Source organism: Podarcis vaucheri (assembly GCF_965113315.1).
Source record: "Podarcis vaucheri genome assembly, chromosome: 7".
Lineage (NCBI taxonomy): Eukaryota > Metazoa > Chordata > Lepidosauria > Squamata > Lacertidae > Podarcis > Podarcis vaucheri.
Window position 1 is genome coordinate 34,002,230 of NC_138765.1, and position 14,392 is coordinate 34,016,621.

Below are 14,392 nucleotides of genomic sequence, written 5' to 3' on the forward strand. Positions count from 1 at the left end.
CAGCACTGAAATGGAATCTATCTTGCACCCCCCCCCCTTTTTTACTGTGGTTTCTCTCAAGGGGCTAGGAAAGGTCTAATCTATCCCATTATACAATCCCTTCCTAGCTGCTCTTTTGATCACTTTGCTTCAGTAAGTCTGCCACAGGGCAAGAGGCAAAGTTTTTGAATATGACTGTTCTTATTAGACGTGATCCTGACTAATGAGTTGAAAGTTCATGGAGAGAAAAGGTAGGTGATGCCGTACCAAAATCAGGCCACTCCTGATTTGGAAGGTTATTTATCTATAGAATTGTAGAGTTGGAAGGGCCCCTGGCCGTTGTCTCATCCAACCCGCTGCGATGCAGGAATTTACTAGACTTCTTTTTCTCTTTCCTGTCAATCAACATGCAGTTCCTTGTGGAGGAAACATCACTGCACACAATGGCACTATCTACTCTCCAGGCTTTCCCAATCAGTATCCCAGTTCCCAGGACTGCACGTGGCTTCTTACGGTGTCGGCTGGATATGGCATCTACCTCAACTTCACCTTGCTGCAAACAGAGCCATATAATGACTTCATCACCGTCTGGTAAGAAGGACATGCGGACTGAGAAAGCCCAACAATGGTAAATCAACTTGAGTAGAGGTCACATGAGTGTGGAAGAGTCAAAACCATGGTTGATGTGTTTCAACAACACAAGGATTTCTTGCACCCCCCTTTTTACTGTGGTTTCTCTCAAGGGGCTAGGAAAGGTCTAATCTATCCCATTATACAATCCCTTCCTAGCTGCTCTTTTGATCACTTTGCTTCAATAAGTCTGCCACAGGGCAAGAGTCTAGAACGCCATCTGAAGGCAGCCCTGTTTAGGGAAGCTTTTAATGTTTGATGTATCATAGTATTTTAATATTCTTTTGGAAGCCGCCCAGAGTGGCTGGGGAAACCCAGCCAGATGGGTGGGGTATAAATAAATTATTATTATTATTATTATTATTATTATTATTATTATTATTATTATTATTATTATTTCTGCTTGTGCAGTGGAAACCCACACCCTGCACAAACTCCATGCCCTCCCCAAATCTGCTCTAGAGGTATAGAAGGAAGAAAAGGGCAGGAAGCCTGCATTATTGTGACCCCGCACAGTTACAGTTCCCACATCCTCTTCGAAGGCCCTAAACCTGCTGATAGTCATTCAAACCTGCAATAAATAAGGCATCTGGAGCTTTTGGGTGGGAGGCACAGGGAGCCAGCCTCTGATACAGAGCATTCTCACTTTAACCCATGCAGTTGCCGTGCACTTGTTTTTTTCATTCATCTTTCTTCTTTCTCTTTAGGGATGGTCCTCAGCAGACAGCCCCACAACTGGGTGTTTTTACAGGAAATTCTGCTAAGAAAGCCACCCAAAGCTCTTCCAACCAAGTCCTCCTAAAATTCTACAGTGACGTGGCCAACGGAGGAGTCTTTGCGATTCACTATTACGGTCTGTACAGCTCACTGACATGCTGACATCTGCTATGATATATATGTCTTTTTAAACCATTGCATGCAACATTTGTCAGGCACAGTGTTATTTACATATTTATTTAAGCATTGATAAGCTGCATTCCTCATTGAAAAGTATCCGCGGCTAGAGCATATGAAAGCCCACCCTTTGCTAAACTTTATCAGCATGCCCAGTTGTCAGGGATGATGGGAATTATAATGCACCAAATGTCTAAGGGGCACAGGTTTCACATGCCTGGCATGGCTGGTTTCTATAGTGCTACAAACCTACTTTAAAAAAAAAGTTTTGTCCTTGCACAGCAGCAACAACAACAAAAAGATGAAGCAGGTTGCATTTGGAGGTGGGGATGGGTAGGATCTGTCTCAGGTAGGTTAGATGGAGATAGATCTTCAGACCTGTGGCTTCTGGTTTCCTGAGACAGATTTAAATGCTCACATTTATTGCCTTTAAACACAAAAGGCACATGCAAGTCCATATAGTTAGCAATCTGGAATTGTGACATATCTTGTTCATTCCCCTCTCTTCTCAGCCTATCAGCTTTCTAGATGCCAACCTCCAACCATGGTCCTCAATGCTGAGATCATCACAGAGAATGAGGATTACAACATAGGTATTGACTGCATGACTTGAATCCCTGGCACTTGCTCTATGGTGTTTTCTGTATTTTCCTTAACAGAATACAGTTCCCAGGATACTTGGGGGGAATACATGGCTGATATATGAGTGTTTTAAATGTACGGGGTGAATGTTGAATTTGTCATTAATTAACTCAGGATGAGTTGCCTAGTTGCTGTCCTTGGTCCTGCAGACCAAGCTGACAGGTTTTTCAGCATGTCAGGTTGTGCTGATAGTTGTTAGGCGACTCCATGATAGTGTTTTGCATGCAAAGTAAAAGTGATTTACACATTCGGACCATTCTAGCAAGCCAGGACTCACCCACCTCATTCAGCTGTTGATTTAGAACCAGGCTTGGGGGATGGATCTCCATCGTTGCAACAGTGGCGGGATTTGGAAGATAAATGGGGCTGGGGTTGAAGCAAAGTGAGGGGAAACCTCACCAGACAAAGACACAGAGAGCAATGAGGCTTGGCTAGTGAATGTCTGGTTGCCACAGTGAGCTGGAGAAGCCATTGCAAAGTAGCTCAATAAATGTTACGTTGCTGCCTTTTGTGGCAGTACTCTCTAAGGGCACAACTGTGGCACAAGGATTTCTTGCATTAAAAAAAGGTGAGGAAGCAATAACGCAGGAGGACTTTTTTGCTTGCAAAAATGTCTATATTAGGCAAAAATGCATGCCAGTATGTGGAGAAATTTGCACTAAAATGCTGGTGAATTTTCATGAGGACTGTTGTGGAAATGTAGAGAACTGAACTTAACACTGTAAAAACTAAGTGAAACCAGAATTTACAGACTTGTCCTTCAGTAAGTCATTCTGTCTACTTTGACCACAATCTGATTTTCTTCATTGGGGGATTTGCCCCTTCTGCTGTTGAAATGCATTTTGAACTCCCTTGTCTCCTTCCCCAGGTGATATCATTAGGTATCGGTGTCTTCCTGGCTTCACCTTGGTTGGAAATGAGATCCTGACTTGCAGGCTTGGTACTCACCTCCAGTTTGAAGGGCCTCCCCCAACTTGTGAAGGTAAGTCTTTTAGAGGTTACTGTGGCTCTTGGAAGAGCCCTAGGGGAGACAGGAACTACCAGGCAGTAAATGGGGTTCGGTGGATTTTTTTGTTAGTTTTAAAATCTTTTCTAAGTGTACTAAATGCAAAACAAACAACAGCTATATTAAACACATAAAAATATCAAAAGATACAGCAGTTATACAGAAGCTTGATGGAAGAGATTGATGATGCCTTAATTACAGTGTTCCTAAAACTTGCAGACTGATAATCTCTTGTGGAAATTAGGAATAAGAAGAAATTTGGTATAATTTTATACATGATCCTTCCAAAGTAGGAAGGGCCCATGAAGTAGGGATGGGAGAGACATTTGATTCAGATTGCACTAGGGATGAACCGAACTGACTAGCATTTTCTGAAGCAACATGCAAACCAAAATACAGCCATCCTTCAAAATGTGAATTTCTCTGAATTCTGCAGTGCAGTTATTTAGCATAGTAATGTGTACAAAGCTGTATATAGCTGGATAAAGTGTGCGTAAAATGGAATATGTACTTTATATATATTTGTGAAAACTAAATACAAAAAAAAACTTGTGGAAATTGCATTGCAAAATGTATATTAGGCAAAATTGCATACAAAAGGAGAAATACACACTGAAGTGCTGATGAATTTTCATGAGCATTCCCCCACCCAAATATTTTATTGTTTTCACAACTTGCTTTGCATACAGAATTCTCTTATTCCAGTCTAGGTGGACTGCCAGACCTTGCAGGTATATTTACTGTCCTGCTGCTGTTTCTCTGTAGCATTGGCACAAAGTGATGTTCTGTGTTTGCTTTCTTTTGCACCAATCAGTTCATTGCCCAATGAATGAGGTCCGCACAGACTCCATGGGAGTGATCCTGAGTCCGACCTTCACAGGCAGCTACCCTCACTTTCAGACTTGCTCTTGGGTGGTCAAGGTGGAGCCAGAATACAACATCACCTTCACTGTCGAGTACTTCTTGAGTGAGAAGCAGTATGATGAGTTTGGCATATTTGATGGTGAGTCACCAGGATGATTGGGAAATTTTGAGCTGTTCAGGTCATTGAAAGAAAAATAACTTACAAAGTAGAAGGTATACAGCCTTATAAAATCTAAGAATTGTGTTGAGAGAATAGCTGGCAGAGGTGTGTGTTGCCTCTGTGTACTTTCTGATTTACAAGGCAAGCAGGGGTGCTTTGAGTAAGTCTTTCACATTCCTAGAACCATAGAATCATAGAGTTGGAATAGACCACAAGGGCCATCGAGTCCAACCCCCCACCAAGCAGGAAACACCATCAGAGCACTCCTGACATATGGTTGTCAAGCCTCTGCTTAAAGACCTCCAAAGAAGGAGACTCTACCACACTCCTTGGCAGCAAATTCCACTGTCAAACAGCTCTTACTGTGTTGTTGGACTGTGTTGTTGAACAGCTCTTACTGTGTTGTTGGATTCCTGAGTTGGATTGCACTGTTAACAAGGCATTTCAAGTTGGATCAGGGACTCCCTAAAATCCCATACTGCTCTGTGGACTTGGGTGCCCCCCCCCCACCCAAAAAGCTGCATTTTTAAAGTGACTGCTGCATTTTAATTTTAATTTTTAAAGCAAAACCAAGCTGACTAAGGAAATGATTGAGTGGGGAGGGAGCAGAGAGTTTGTGAGTGAAGGGCCACCCAGGATGTTTTGCTGCAAGATGCAAAACAGAAAATGCTGCATGCATTCACCTGCTGCTCACATGCTGACGCTGCAGCCTCCGCATGCATGCACATGCCACCCACCCATGGCATGCAGGTGCACAGCAGAAGAGGAGGAGGTGGCGGCTGACAAGTGCAGGAGATGGTAAGTGGCATTCTCGAAGGCTGGATCTGCCCTCTCTCAGCTGCCCAGAGCCTGCTATGCTGAGACCACTGCCTCACCTTGCCTCATGGGCAGGCTGGCCCTGTGTGTCTTTCAATTTGACATATAGGTCTAATCTCAGTGAATGATTTTCCCAAGGCACTCCAATCACAGTGTTCTGGGGGAGGGAATAAAACTGCCATCTAAAATACCCAAGATCTTCACCAAAACCCATTGTCTTAGTCATGTCTAAGCAAATGCTACACATAAGCAAAGATCTAACAGGCCTCAGCAAGATTCACAAACCAATTTTCCATCCTTTCTTATGAGCATCTGTGATTACCTCATTTTATTAAGACTAATTCTTAATAAAGATAAATCTCAGTGCCAATGTTTGCTATCAACCTAGTAATTCTCTATTGAGACAGCCTTTATGTATATATATATTGGTCAAGCTTTAGTTAGTCCTAGTCTGGGGCTTTTCAGGAAGCATCTGCCATGTCTCCCTTTTCCCCCCTCCTTACTCTTCTAGCTCAGTGAGATCATTTTGCAATACAGCCTTCTTATTTGAAAGTACTCAAAATTGTAAGCACATAAAGCAGCCTTATCCCCATTGGAAGGCCCTCCTGAAACATTCAGTCAATAGTGCTCTTGGACACATTTCCCCTCTCTTCTGACATTCCCCAGGCATAAGGTATATACAGTGGTACCTCGGGTTAAGTACTTAATTCGTTCCTGAGGTCCATACTTAACCTGAAACTGTTCTTAACCTGAAGCACCACTTTAGCTAATGGGGCCTCCTGCTGCCGCCGTACCGCTGGAGCCCGATTTCTGTACTCATCCTGAAGCAAAGTTCTTAACCTGAAGCACTATTTCTGGGTTAGCGGAGTGTGTAACCTGAAGCGTATGTAACCTGAAGAGTATGTAACCCGAAGTACCACTGCAATGTTTTCCTGTGCCTATGAGCCTACTGTATTTTATGCTATGCACAACATAATCACATCTGTGAAATTGCGCTGTTTAAATAATAATATTAATAATAATAATCTCCAATTCTGTCACATTCCAGTCCTTTTTCCTCACCAATTTGCTGGGCTTAATCCACTCTGCAAATATCATCTAAATTACCAGCAATTTTTAGGTTCCCTAAAGAACGTTTGTAGTTCTGCAAAACTTGAGGATCCCCTCAAGCATGCTGATACCTCCCCCTTGCTTTTCAGTGGCCAGGTTTGGGCTTCAAATTTGTTGGCCCTCGCCATATGAGCTTGCTATTAGAAGGAGAAATTAAACTAATTCATGGAGGAAGATGGGTCTATCAATCCGTATTAGCTATGGTAGCTAAGTGAAGCACCCACTTTTGGAGGCTTCCCACTCCTGAATACCAAGTCCTAGAGACAAACAAGAGGAGACAGCTGTTTCATTAGGTACAGTTTCTGAGCTTCAAGAGGCACTGGCTGACGAAGGTTGAAACAAAATGCAGCTAAACTATATGCACCCATGGCTTGATGTGGAAGGGCTTATTATATATTATTATATTTTGTTTGTCTGATCTTTCTTCAAGGTCCTTCAGGCCACAGTCCATTATTGCTGTCCCTAAGTGGGAATTACTCTGCTCCCCTAACAGTAACCAGTTCTGGCAACAGAGTCTATCTCCACTGGTCCTCTGACCACGCCTATAGCAGAAAGGGCTTCAGAATCCGCTATTCAGGTTAGTAAATAGCAGGGATAGAAATGATATGTGTATTGATGCATAAAGTAGTGATAACGAGCTGAGAAATTTATGCTCAGTTTTGTTTGGGGCTTTTTTTGCAATCTGAAGTTATTAATAGAACTCCAGTATCCTGTTCTCATGCACAAAAATAGCTCAACCCATTTTCTTTAGCTAAATGATTCCCCATGTAACTGAGACTGCAAATCCTATACATGCTGTCTTGAATAAACCTCGAGGCTGGATCACTACAATGTGCTCTGTGCAGGGCTGGTTTGGATGCTCCAGCTGGTGCAAAATGCAGTGGCCAGATTGCTGGGAGGGGGCAGCACCTGGCCAATAACATGTTAAAGCATGGGTAGACAAATTAAGGCCCGGGGGCTGGATACAGCCCAATCGCCTTCTAAATCCAGCCGGCAGACGGTCCAGGAATCAGTGTGTTTTTACATGAGTAGAATGTGTCCTGTTATTTAAAATGCATCTCTGGGTTATTTGTGGGGCATAGGAATTCATTCATCACCCCCCCCCCCGAAAAAAAATATAGTCCAGCCTTCCACAAGGTCTGAGGCACAGTGGACCGGTCCCCTGCTGAAAAAGTTTGCTGACCCCTGTGTTAAAGCATCTGCACTGACTGCCCATCTACCACCAAGCCCAGCTTCAAAGCTAGGCATCCCCAAACTCAGCCCTCCAGATGTTTTGGGACTACAATTCCCATCATCCCTGACCACTAGTCCTGTTTAGCTCGGGATGATGGGAGTTGTAGTCCCAAAACATCTGGAGGACCGAGTTTGGGGATGCCTGTTCAAAACCTTTGTATTAATTTACAAATCCCTGAACAACTTAGGTCCAGGGTACCTTTGGGGCCACCTGAACCCTTATATCCCAGCTCAGTCACCTGGATCAAGCCTGACGTGTTTATGGGATGGGAGCTATTAGTTTGTTTTTATTATTATGTATTTTGTGTTCTCATATTGTAATTTTATGTTACGGAACACTCTGTGATCTTCAGATGAAGGTCAGCATACAAATTTAATATATATAAAAAATAACTCTGAGAATTATAGCTCGTTGGGGGAAATAGGTGGTTTCTCAGCCATTCCCAGTTCCCTGAACAAACTACAGCTCTCAAAATTGTTTGGGGAAAGTCATGGCTTTTTAAAGTGGTTACATGGTGCTTTAAATATGTGGTGTGAGTATGGTCCCACTCTCGTTGTTTACAGGTTATTACAAGCCTGTTGTATATTTTAAGATCCTACATTTTCTTGTTCTCAAACTTGGGGCCACTTTCTGCCTCTTACCCCCCCCCCCCTTCCTCTGCTTTGAGCCTTTGAGGTGCACAGAAATACTCTGTTTGGGACTCTAAATGGCAGCCAGGAGATGAAAAGTAACACACAGCAATCTCGGAGGAACAAAGCTTCTGTGTTCATTCAGCAACGCAACCAAAACATAATTTCTGCCAATTAAATATTAATTCATTCATTTATGGAATAACAGTATTAACTTATTTATGACACATTTATATGTGTCCCTGTCCCGAGTTTGATTGCTTTTCATTAAGTAATTAAAATATGCTTCATTCCAAGACTGCGTTGTTTAATTTTAAAGGGACTCTTTGCCAAACACCCGGTAATTGCTTTTATACAGGCGGAGTAATTAAACTTCATATGAAACCAAGACCAGTGTAAAAAACACCCACATTGAAAATGTTAATGGTGAAACTAGCTGCTGTTTCTCTTTTGGGAAATCCAATTCCTTTCCTTTCCTTTTTAATTGGCAATTTATCATGGCATTTCACCCATCCCCCACAACACAACACAACACAACACAACACAACACAGAGGCACAAAAGCAAATTCAAGCAGAAATATATTGGATGCCATCTCAGGCCTATTTATGTTATATAGCCGTGTCTGTTCTAATATTGTCTTTCTAGACTGGGGCTGGGAACATTTATTTCCGTCCAATGGCCACATTCTCTTTGGGGAGCCACATACCATATGTGGGCAAGGTCCAAGGTAAAAAAGGGCACAGCAGCAGATGCACATTGTACAGTAGGCTAGATTCCGTGCACATACACCTTCTCCCAGTAGAAGCTGGTGCATGAATGAAAAAGGGGCTGTGCTCAGCCAACCTCAGGATGCCCTTAACCTGAGTCCCTTCCCTGCCATATTACTTACAATCAGCCAGGAGGTGGTTCTGCCTGTCAAACACTATTATGCCTCTCTGTCCAAGCAAGCAAGAGGCGTTATCAGAATTCAAGAGCAGATTCCTACCAGGCAAAAGCACTCAAGAAAGGGTGTGAAGGCAGTGAGGGGTCTGGCCTGAGAAGAGAATGTGTGGTGGGGAAGGGCCTGTGGCCTGGACAGAGTCCCTAGGGAAAGATGGAGAGGCTGGAGGGTCACATTTGGCCCCTGGGCTTGAGGTTTCCCACCCCTGTTCTAGACCTTTTGCCGGGCACTAGTTGTTGAAGCTAATAACTAAATGCTAGCTAGCAAACCAGTACAATTCTCATTTTCTTCTCCTTTCTCATCCTGTCATTTTTGTTTGTTGAAACAAGCAATGAAGCCCAAGCTACATGTTACAGGGAGATGTGCTGAGAGAAGTGAAAATCAGAAATCAACTAACTATAATGCGGAAAGATGTATCCCATATTCCACCTCTCTTCATACTCCACACCTTTCCCCTTCCTTACACTGCACCAGCCCAGATTAATCTGGTGGTCTTAACATACACTTTTGACTTCCTTGCTCCACAATGTTCAGCATACATCTCAAGGGTGGGGAATCTTTTTCAGCCCTCGTTCTTCATGGGATGGAGGGATGGGACACGCCAGTGGTAGGTTGGGCCAGGGCAAAAAAAGAGCAGATCAAGGAATGTGACATACCTTTGTGCAATGAGCTACATTTCAGCCATGCAAAAATCAAAGGTTTCTCCAGACCCACACCAATCTTTCCATCCTCCATCAAGGCATGATACACGAGGCATGATCAGAGTTCAAGGACACATTCCATCCAGGAAAAAGAATTCACTGAGGGCTAATTAGAGAAGTCTAGAGAGCTGCATTTAGCCCCCAGACCTGACAATCTCCTCTACTGGTACATTTCCCTAACATTTATAATAAATGTTCAGCCACAGTTGTAATTTGTGCTGCCACACTTCCTAACATCATTGCATTGTTGATACAGATGCCAGATATCCACATTATTATTTTTTACTGGTTTTATGGTTGATACAGTGACTTTAATTGCTTGAATTTAATGGTCTGAGCAGTTGTTAATTTTATTTTTATTACCTCTTGTAAACAAGCTGGGGGTTCCTTTCAGACTGGAGGGTGGGGCAGAAATAAATACATATCCGGATGTGTTGGGCACAGTTCAGTGACAAGCAATCAAGATACTAAAGGGCTTTGAAAACTAAACTAAAGAAATTGTTCTGGACAACACAGTTGTGTGTGTTCCAAGGGTTCAGGGGGTTGTGTGACCACATGAGCTATGCCATTTCCTGCCCCCAAGGCATCCAGTGACCACACCCTCTGCCATCAGCATGTTTGGCAACCATCAAAAGAAGATCTATGTGTGTACCAATGTACAGAGACCTTTCACACACCAGCTGAATACATAGGAGGCAGGGCCAGCCTGTGGTATTTTTTCAGTGCCTGTAGGTGGGGTCATCTGAACCCAGCTTCTGTGTAGCAATATTTATGTATATGTGAGCAAAAGCGATTCATGTTTTTCTCACTCTCTTGTGGGTGTGTTTTCTTCCTTTCCCCCTTATCTAGCCCCTTATTGCAGCCTCCCTCCACCTCCTCTCCGCGGTTCCATCCTCAGCCACACTGGTTTGCAGCCAGGAAGCACCATCCAGTTCGGTTGTGATGTCGGCTACCGCCTTGTGGGTCACAGCTTTGCGACGTGTTCAAGGCACCCACAGGGTTACTTCCACTGGAATGAAGCCATTCCTCTGTGCCAAGGTAGGCAAGGGAGAAGCTGTGAAATGAACACATTATTTCTATTGTTTATTTAAGCTTATGATTTACCCTGCTCTACATATATTTTTGGAGTGGGGGAAAATGGGCTGTTATATTGCATAAATTAGAGGTCTGAAAGACAAGAATTATCTTTTCGAAGGTGTCCAAAGGTTCACGACCACATCTCTTTTTCTTGGACTTGCAATTCAAGCAAAATGGTGGTTTTCACTTTTCATCTTCCCATTTTTTTCTTCTTGTTGCAATATTGTTATTAATATTCTGCTCTTACACTCCAAGTGGCCACCTACCCAGGGGATCCTTCAGATCCACAGCTGCTTAGCTTCAGCACTGATCCAGCCTCAGATGATATGAGACCATTCGCTTTGGCCTACTGTCCCATTTTCTCTGCCACAATTGCTGTGTTTGTGTGTAACACTAAGCCATGATTTGTTTAAGTTGTGGTTTGTTTAGTCATGGGTTAATAATGAGTTGTCCTATAGGTGACTAAACAAGACATGGTTTCTTCTCTGAAGCTTGGCTTGTTCTTGCTCCATGCTTTTATAGTTTAATGACCATTTGGGGTGGGGTCGCCAAACAAGCCATGTTTAAGGAAATGTCCTGGGTTCACATGTAACACTAAGCTATAGTTCTTATATAGGTCTTATGAACCCTGGTTCATAAGCCTCCAACAAACTATGGCTTCAGCTTGTGGTTTGTTGACAGTAAACAAACCATAGTTAAGCTACTGGATAGGGTGCAGAAGATCAAACAAATCTTGGTTTAATAAACCATGGTTTGGCTAACTAAACTTAAGGCCAGATGTAAAAACAACAACAACCAGGAGACAGGAGAGTGATATTTTTCAAGGCTGTCCCAAGTTCTCACCAGTCCCTCAAATTACAATCCCAATCTAAAGCAAATTTGGGTTGTTTTCCTCACATGAAACATTTTGAGAGAAGCCCCCCCCCCAAAAGGAGCAACTAGCCTAATGGACTTTTCCAGGAGGAAAAAAGATCCAACCAACTCTCAGTCATCCGCAGCTTCCCCCGGCCCCCTAAATGGGAGTCAAAGTGAATTTGAAAGTTTCTCCTTGAGCAAAATCTACAGGGAAGTTCAAGGGAATTCAAAAAGAGTTTCTGCTAGATCAGCAAAATCCATTGTCACACAAGAACAACTGGATTATCAGATCTTTAATCAAGTGTTTCTGACTAAACATCCACCAGTAGTCTAAGTAGGGCATCGCTGCAAGAATCTTACAGTACCTCCTTCTCACTGAAAAAGAAGAGAGCCCAGTCTAACAGAAGTGGGATGAAAGCAGCTAGTTTTGAGTAGAGCAGCAGAACTGGGTGGTGCGGCCTACTCAGCACTAGGCTGGGGTTACCATGGTAACTGCAACTCTTTCAAATCCAACTGGGAGCAACATGTTAAAAAACCCACCAGTGCGAGCACATCTCCACCTGTGAAAGCAGGAATTAATTATCAGTGTCTTCTGAAATGAAGAGCCAGCTGATTTTTAGCTGCTGGAACCCAGGGCAGCCAAGTGATAATGTGCAGCAATTATCATCCCACCATCCCCAAAGCACTGACTGCCCTGAAAGGGCATATTCCATTGAATAATGCCAGCTCCTGAGACGTTATAAAAAGATTTTTTTAAAAAAACCAAGTGGCAACGTGTGCCGCTTTTGGGGAATGAAGAAAGTTCCAGCTGAGCTTCCTACAGCTGTAGTTCATACAGCAGCACATGAAATATCAGAGAGAAAATTATTATTATTATTATTCTCAGACTAGGTCAAGCTGTTGCCAGTGGTCACTTTTGCTGCTTACTGAAAACTCTTTCCAGGTTTCTCTGGACTTGTGATTTACCTTGGCAGTTTTGCTGTGAAGTGTGTATTTCACTGTCACAGCACAGTAAAGTCACAAGGCATTGCATTTGGTTGTGGCTAAATGATCTACATGCAAGGAAGTGTTTGGGATTTGATGTGAGTGAATGCGCTGTCTTGGTGGAAGGAAGGAAGGAAGGAAGGAAGGAAGGAAGGAAGGAAGGAAGGAAGGAAGGAAGGAAGGAAGGAAGGAAGGAACTTGCTTTCTTGCCAACTTGCTTTCTGGGGTAGCCATGGAGGAAAAAAGTCCCTTTCCCCAGAACCAGCATGAAAACACAGGTGGACTACTATCCCTCTTCCAAGGTTTGAAATGAGCCAAGAGGAGCTGCCTGCTGCCAGCCAGCCCACTTACCCTCCTCAGCAGTTCCCTAGATGCTTGTGTGCTCTTGCACATGGAAAAGTAGTTGAAACATGGAAAACATAGAAGCCAGTTCCTCCTGGCTCAACAACCTTCTCTGTTTGTGGTTTTTGTGTGTGTGTGTGTTTTGGAGTTTGCTAGTGGCTTATTGGCACTTTCAAATCTGTGTCCTGATTCCTGATTCATTTCCTTAGCACATCACAGTTAAAAATACCACTATGCCAGCAGGTGTCTCCCAGTTGAAGACTGTAGGATCTCTTTCCGAGGAAAATACCCACTCTAGCTTCTCCTCTCAAAAAGCCATATATTTTGGTCTGCTTTTATATCACTCCTGGAGAGCAGTACTCTCTGCTGGGTATCGTGGAGGAGCAGATGGGAAATTTATTACCATCCTGAAAAACCAGGTTTCTCTGCTGCATGTAAACAAAGACTCATCATGCCACATTCTGCCAAATTTTGCAAACTGGTATGTCATTTTGATGCCAAAGGGGTGCCTCCACCTTCTCTGACGAACTAGTAGCAGAGTCCATTTCTGCCTGACCATCTGTGGTAGAAGTGAAGTCAAGGGCTGCCTTTAGTGGCTTAATGAACTTTTTGGTGAGCTGCAGCTGGTCTGGACAGGCCTGTGCTCAGACTAACTAGGTTGTATATTGACATAGAATTAGTGGAGATCATCCAACTGGAAGCTATGCAGGGCAATAGAAGCAAGCATGCCAGATGTTATAAGATGGTTAATTAAAGTGTGGAATATCACAGTTATGGAGCAGATAACTCAAGAGAGGCCAAAATGTCTGCAGTCAAGTAAAATTGTGATCATTCATTCTGACTTTTGGTGGGGTGGGGGAGCGGGGAATGGTTTGGAATTCAGATTTCAGAACACCGTTGCTGGGGTTTTTTAAAAAAGAAAAGAAAAGAAAAAGCATTTGGGCTGCTGTAACAACTTGAGGAAAGTCTTTATTATAACAAGCTAATAGCATTCTCATTCTCTCTCTCTCTCTCTATATATATATATAATGCACCACAATATTTATACCATTTATATATCTAAAGCATTTTACCTTTGCTCTTAAGGTGAAAATGTGCTTTCCAAAGCCACTTACAAATATCAGTGATAAGACAGCCCATGCCCTCAGGGACTGGAAGGGAGGAGGAAAAAAGGGGGGAAAGAGAGGGGAAGGGGGGGAGAGAAGGAAAAGCAAGCTCAGGCACTAGTTCCTAGTTATGAAGTTCAAGCTGAGAGACCAAGATGAGCATCATCATCCTGATAGTTTTGCACTATGGTTTCATGTATGTATATTAAACAGCATACACAAATACCTGGGCTGTCCACTTATACAGATATTTGCATGTAGTGTTCAACACCTGTATAACTTGTGTACAGAAAGGAATAAGGGTGTGTGTTGATGGCCCCTGACTTTGGCCAGTGTTTTTAGGGATGGGGGAGAAATTTGATACAGTTTGCATTTAAAAGCTTCTCTAATTCACGCCAGTCTGCTGCCCTTGCATGAATAA

General features: G+C 43.1%; 1 protein-coding gene across 12 annotated transcripts in view; it reads left to right on the plus strand.

Annotated features, from left to right (window-relative positions):
• The window catches only part of CSMD2 (CUB and Sushi multiple domains 2), a 492,929-nt gene that overhangs the window by 427,747 nt on the left and 50,790 nt on the right, over positions 1-14,392 (plus strand). For all 12 annotated transcript variants that reach the window (XM_082233181.1, XM_082233177.1, XM_082233182.1 and 9 more), the window contains 7 exons: positions 393-570; positions 1,317-1,462; positions 2,016-2,096; positions 3,014-3,127; positions 3,966-4,154; positions 6,532-6,678; positions 10,457-10,645. In XM_082233181.1, coding sequence (XP_082089307.1) covers positions 393-570; positions 1,317-1,462; positions 2,016-2,096; positions 3,014-3,127; positions 3,966-4,154; positions 6,532-6,678; positions 10,457-10,645 — 1,044 coding nt within the window. The remainder of the gene's footprint in view (positions 1-392; positions 571-1,316; positions 1,463-2,015; positions 2,097-3,013; positions 3,128-3,965; positions 4,155-6,531; positions 6,679-10,456; positions 10,646-14,392) is intronic.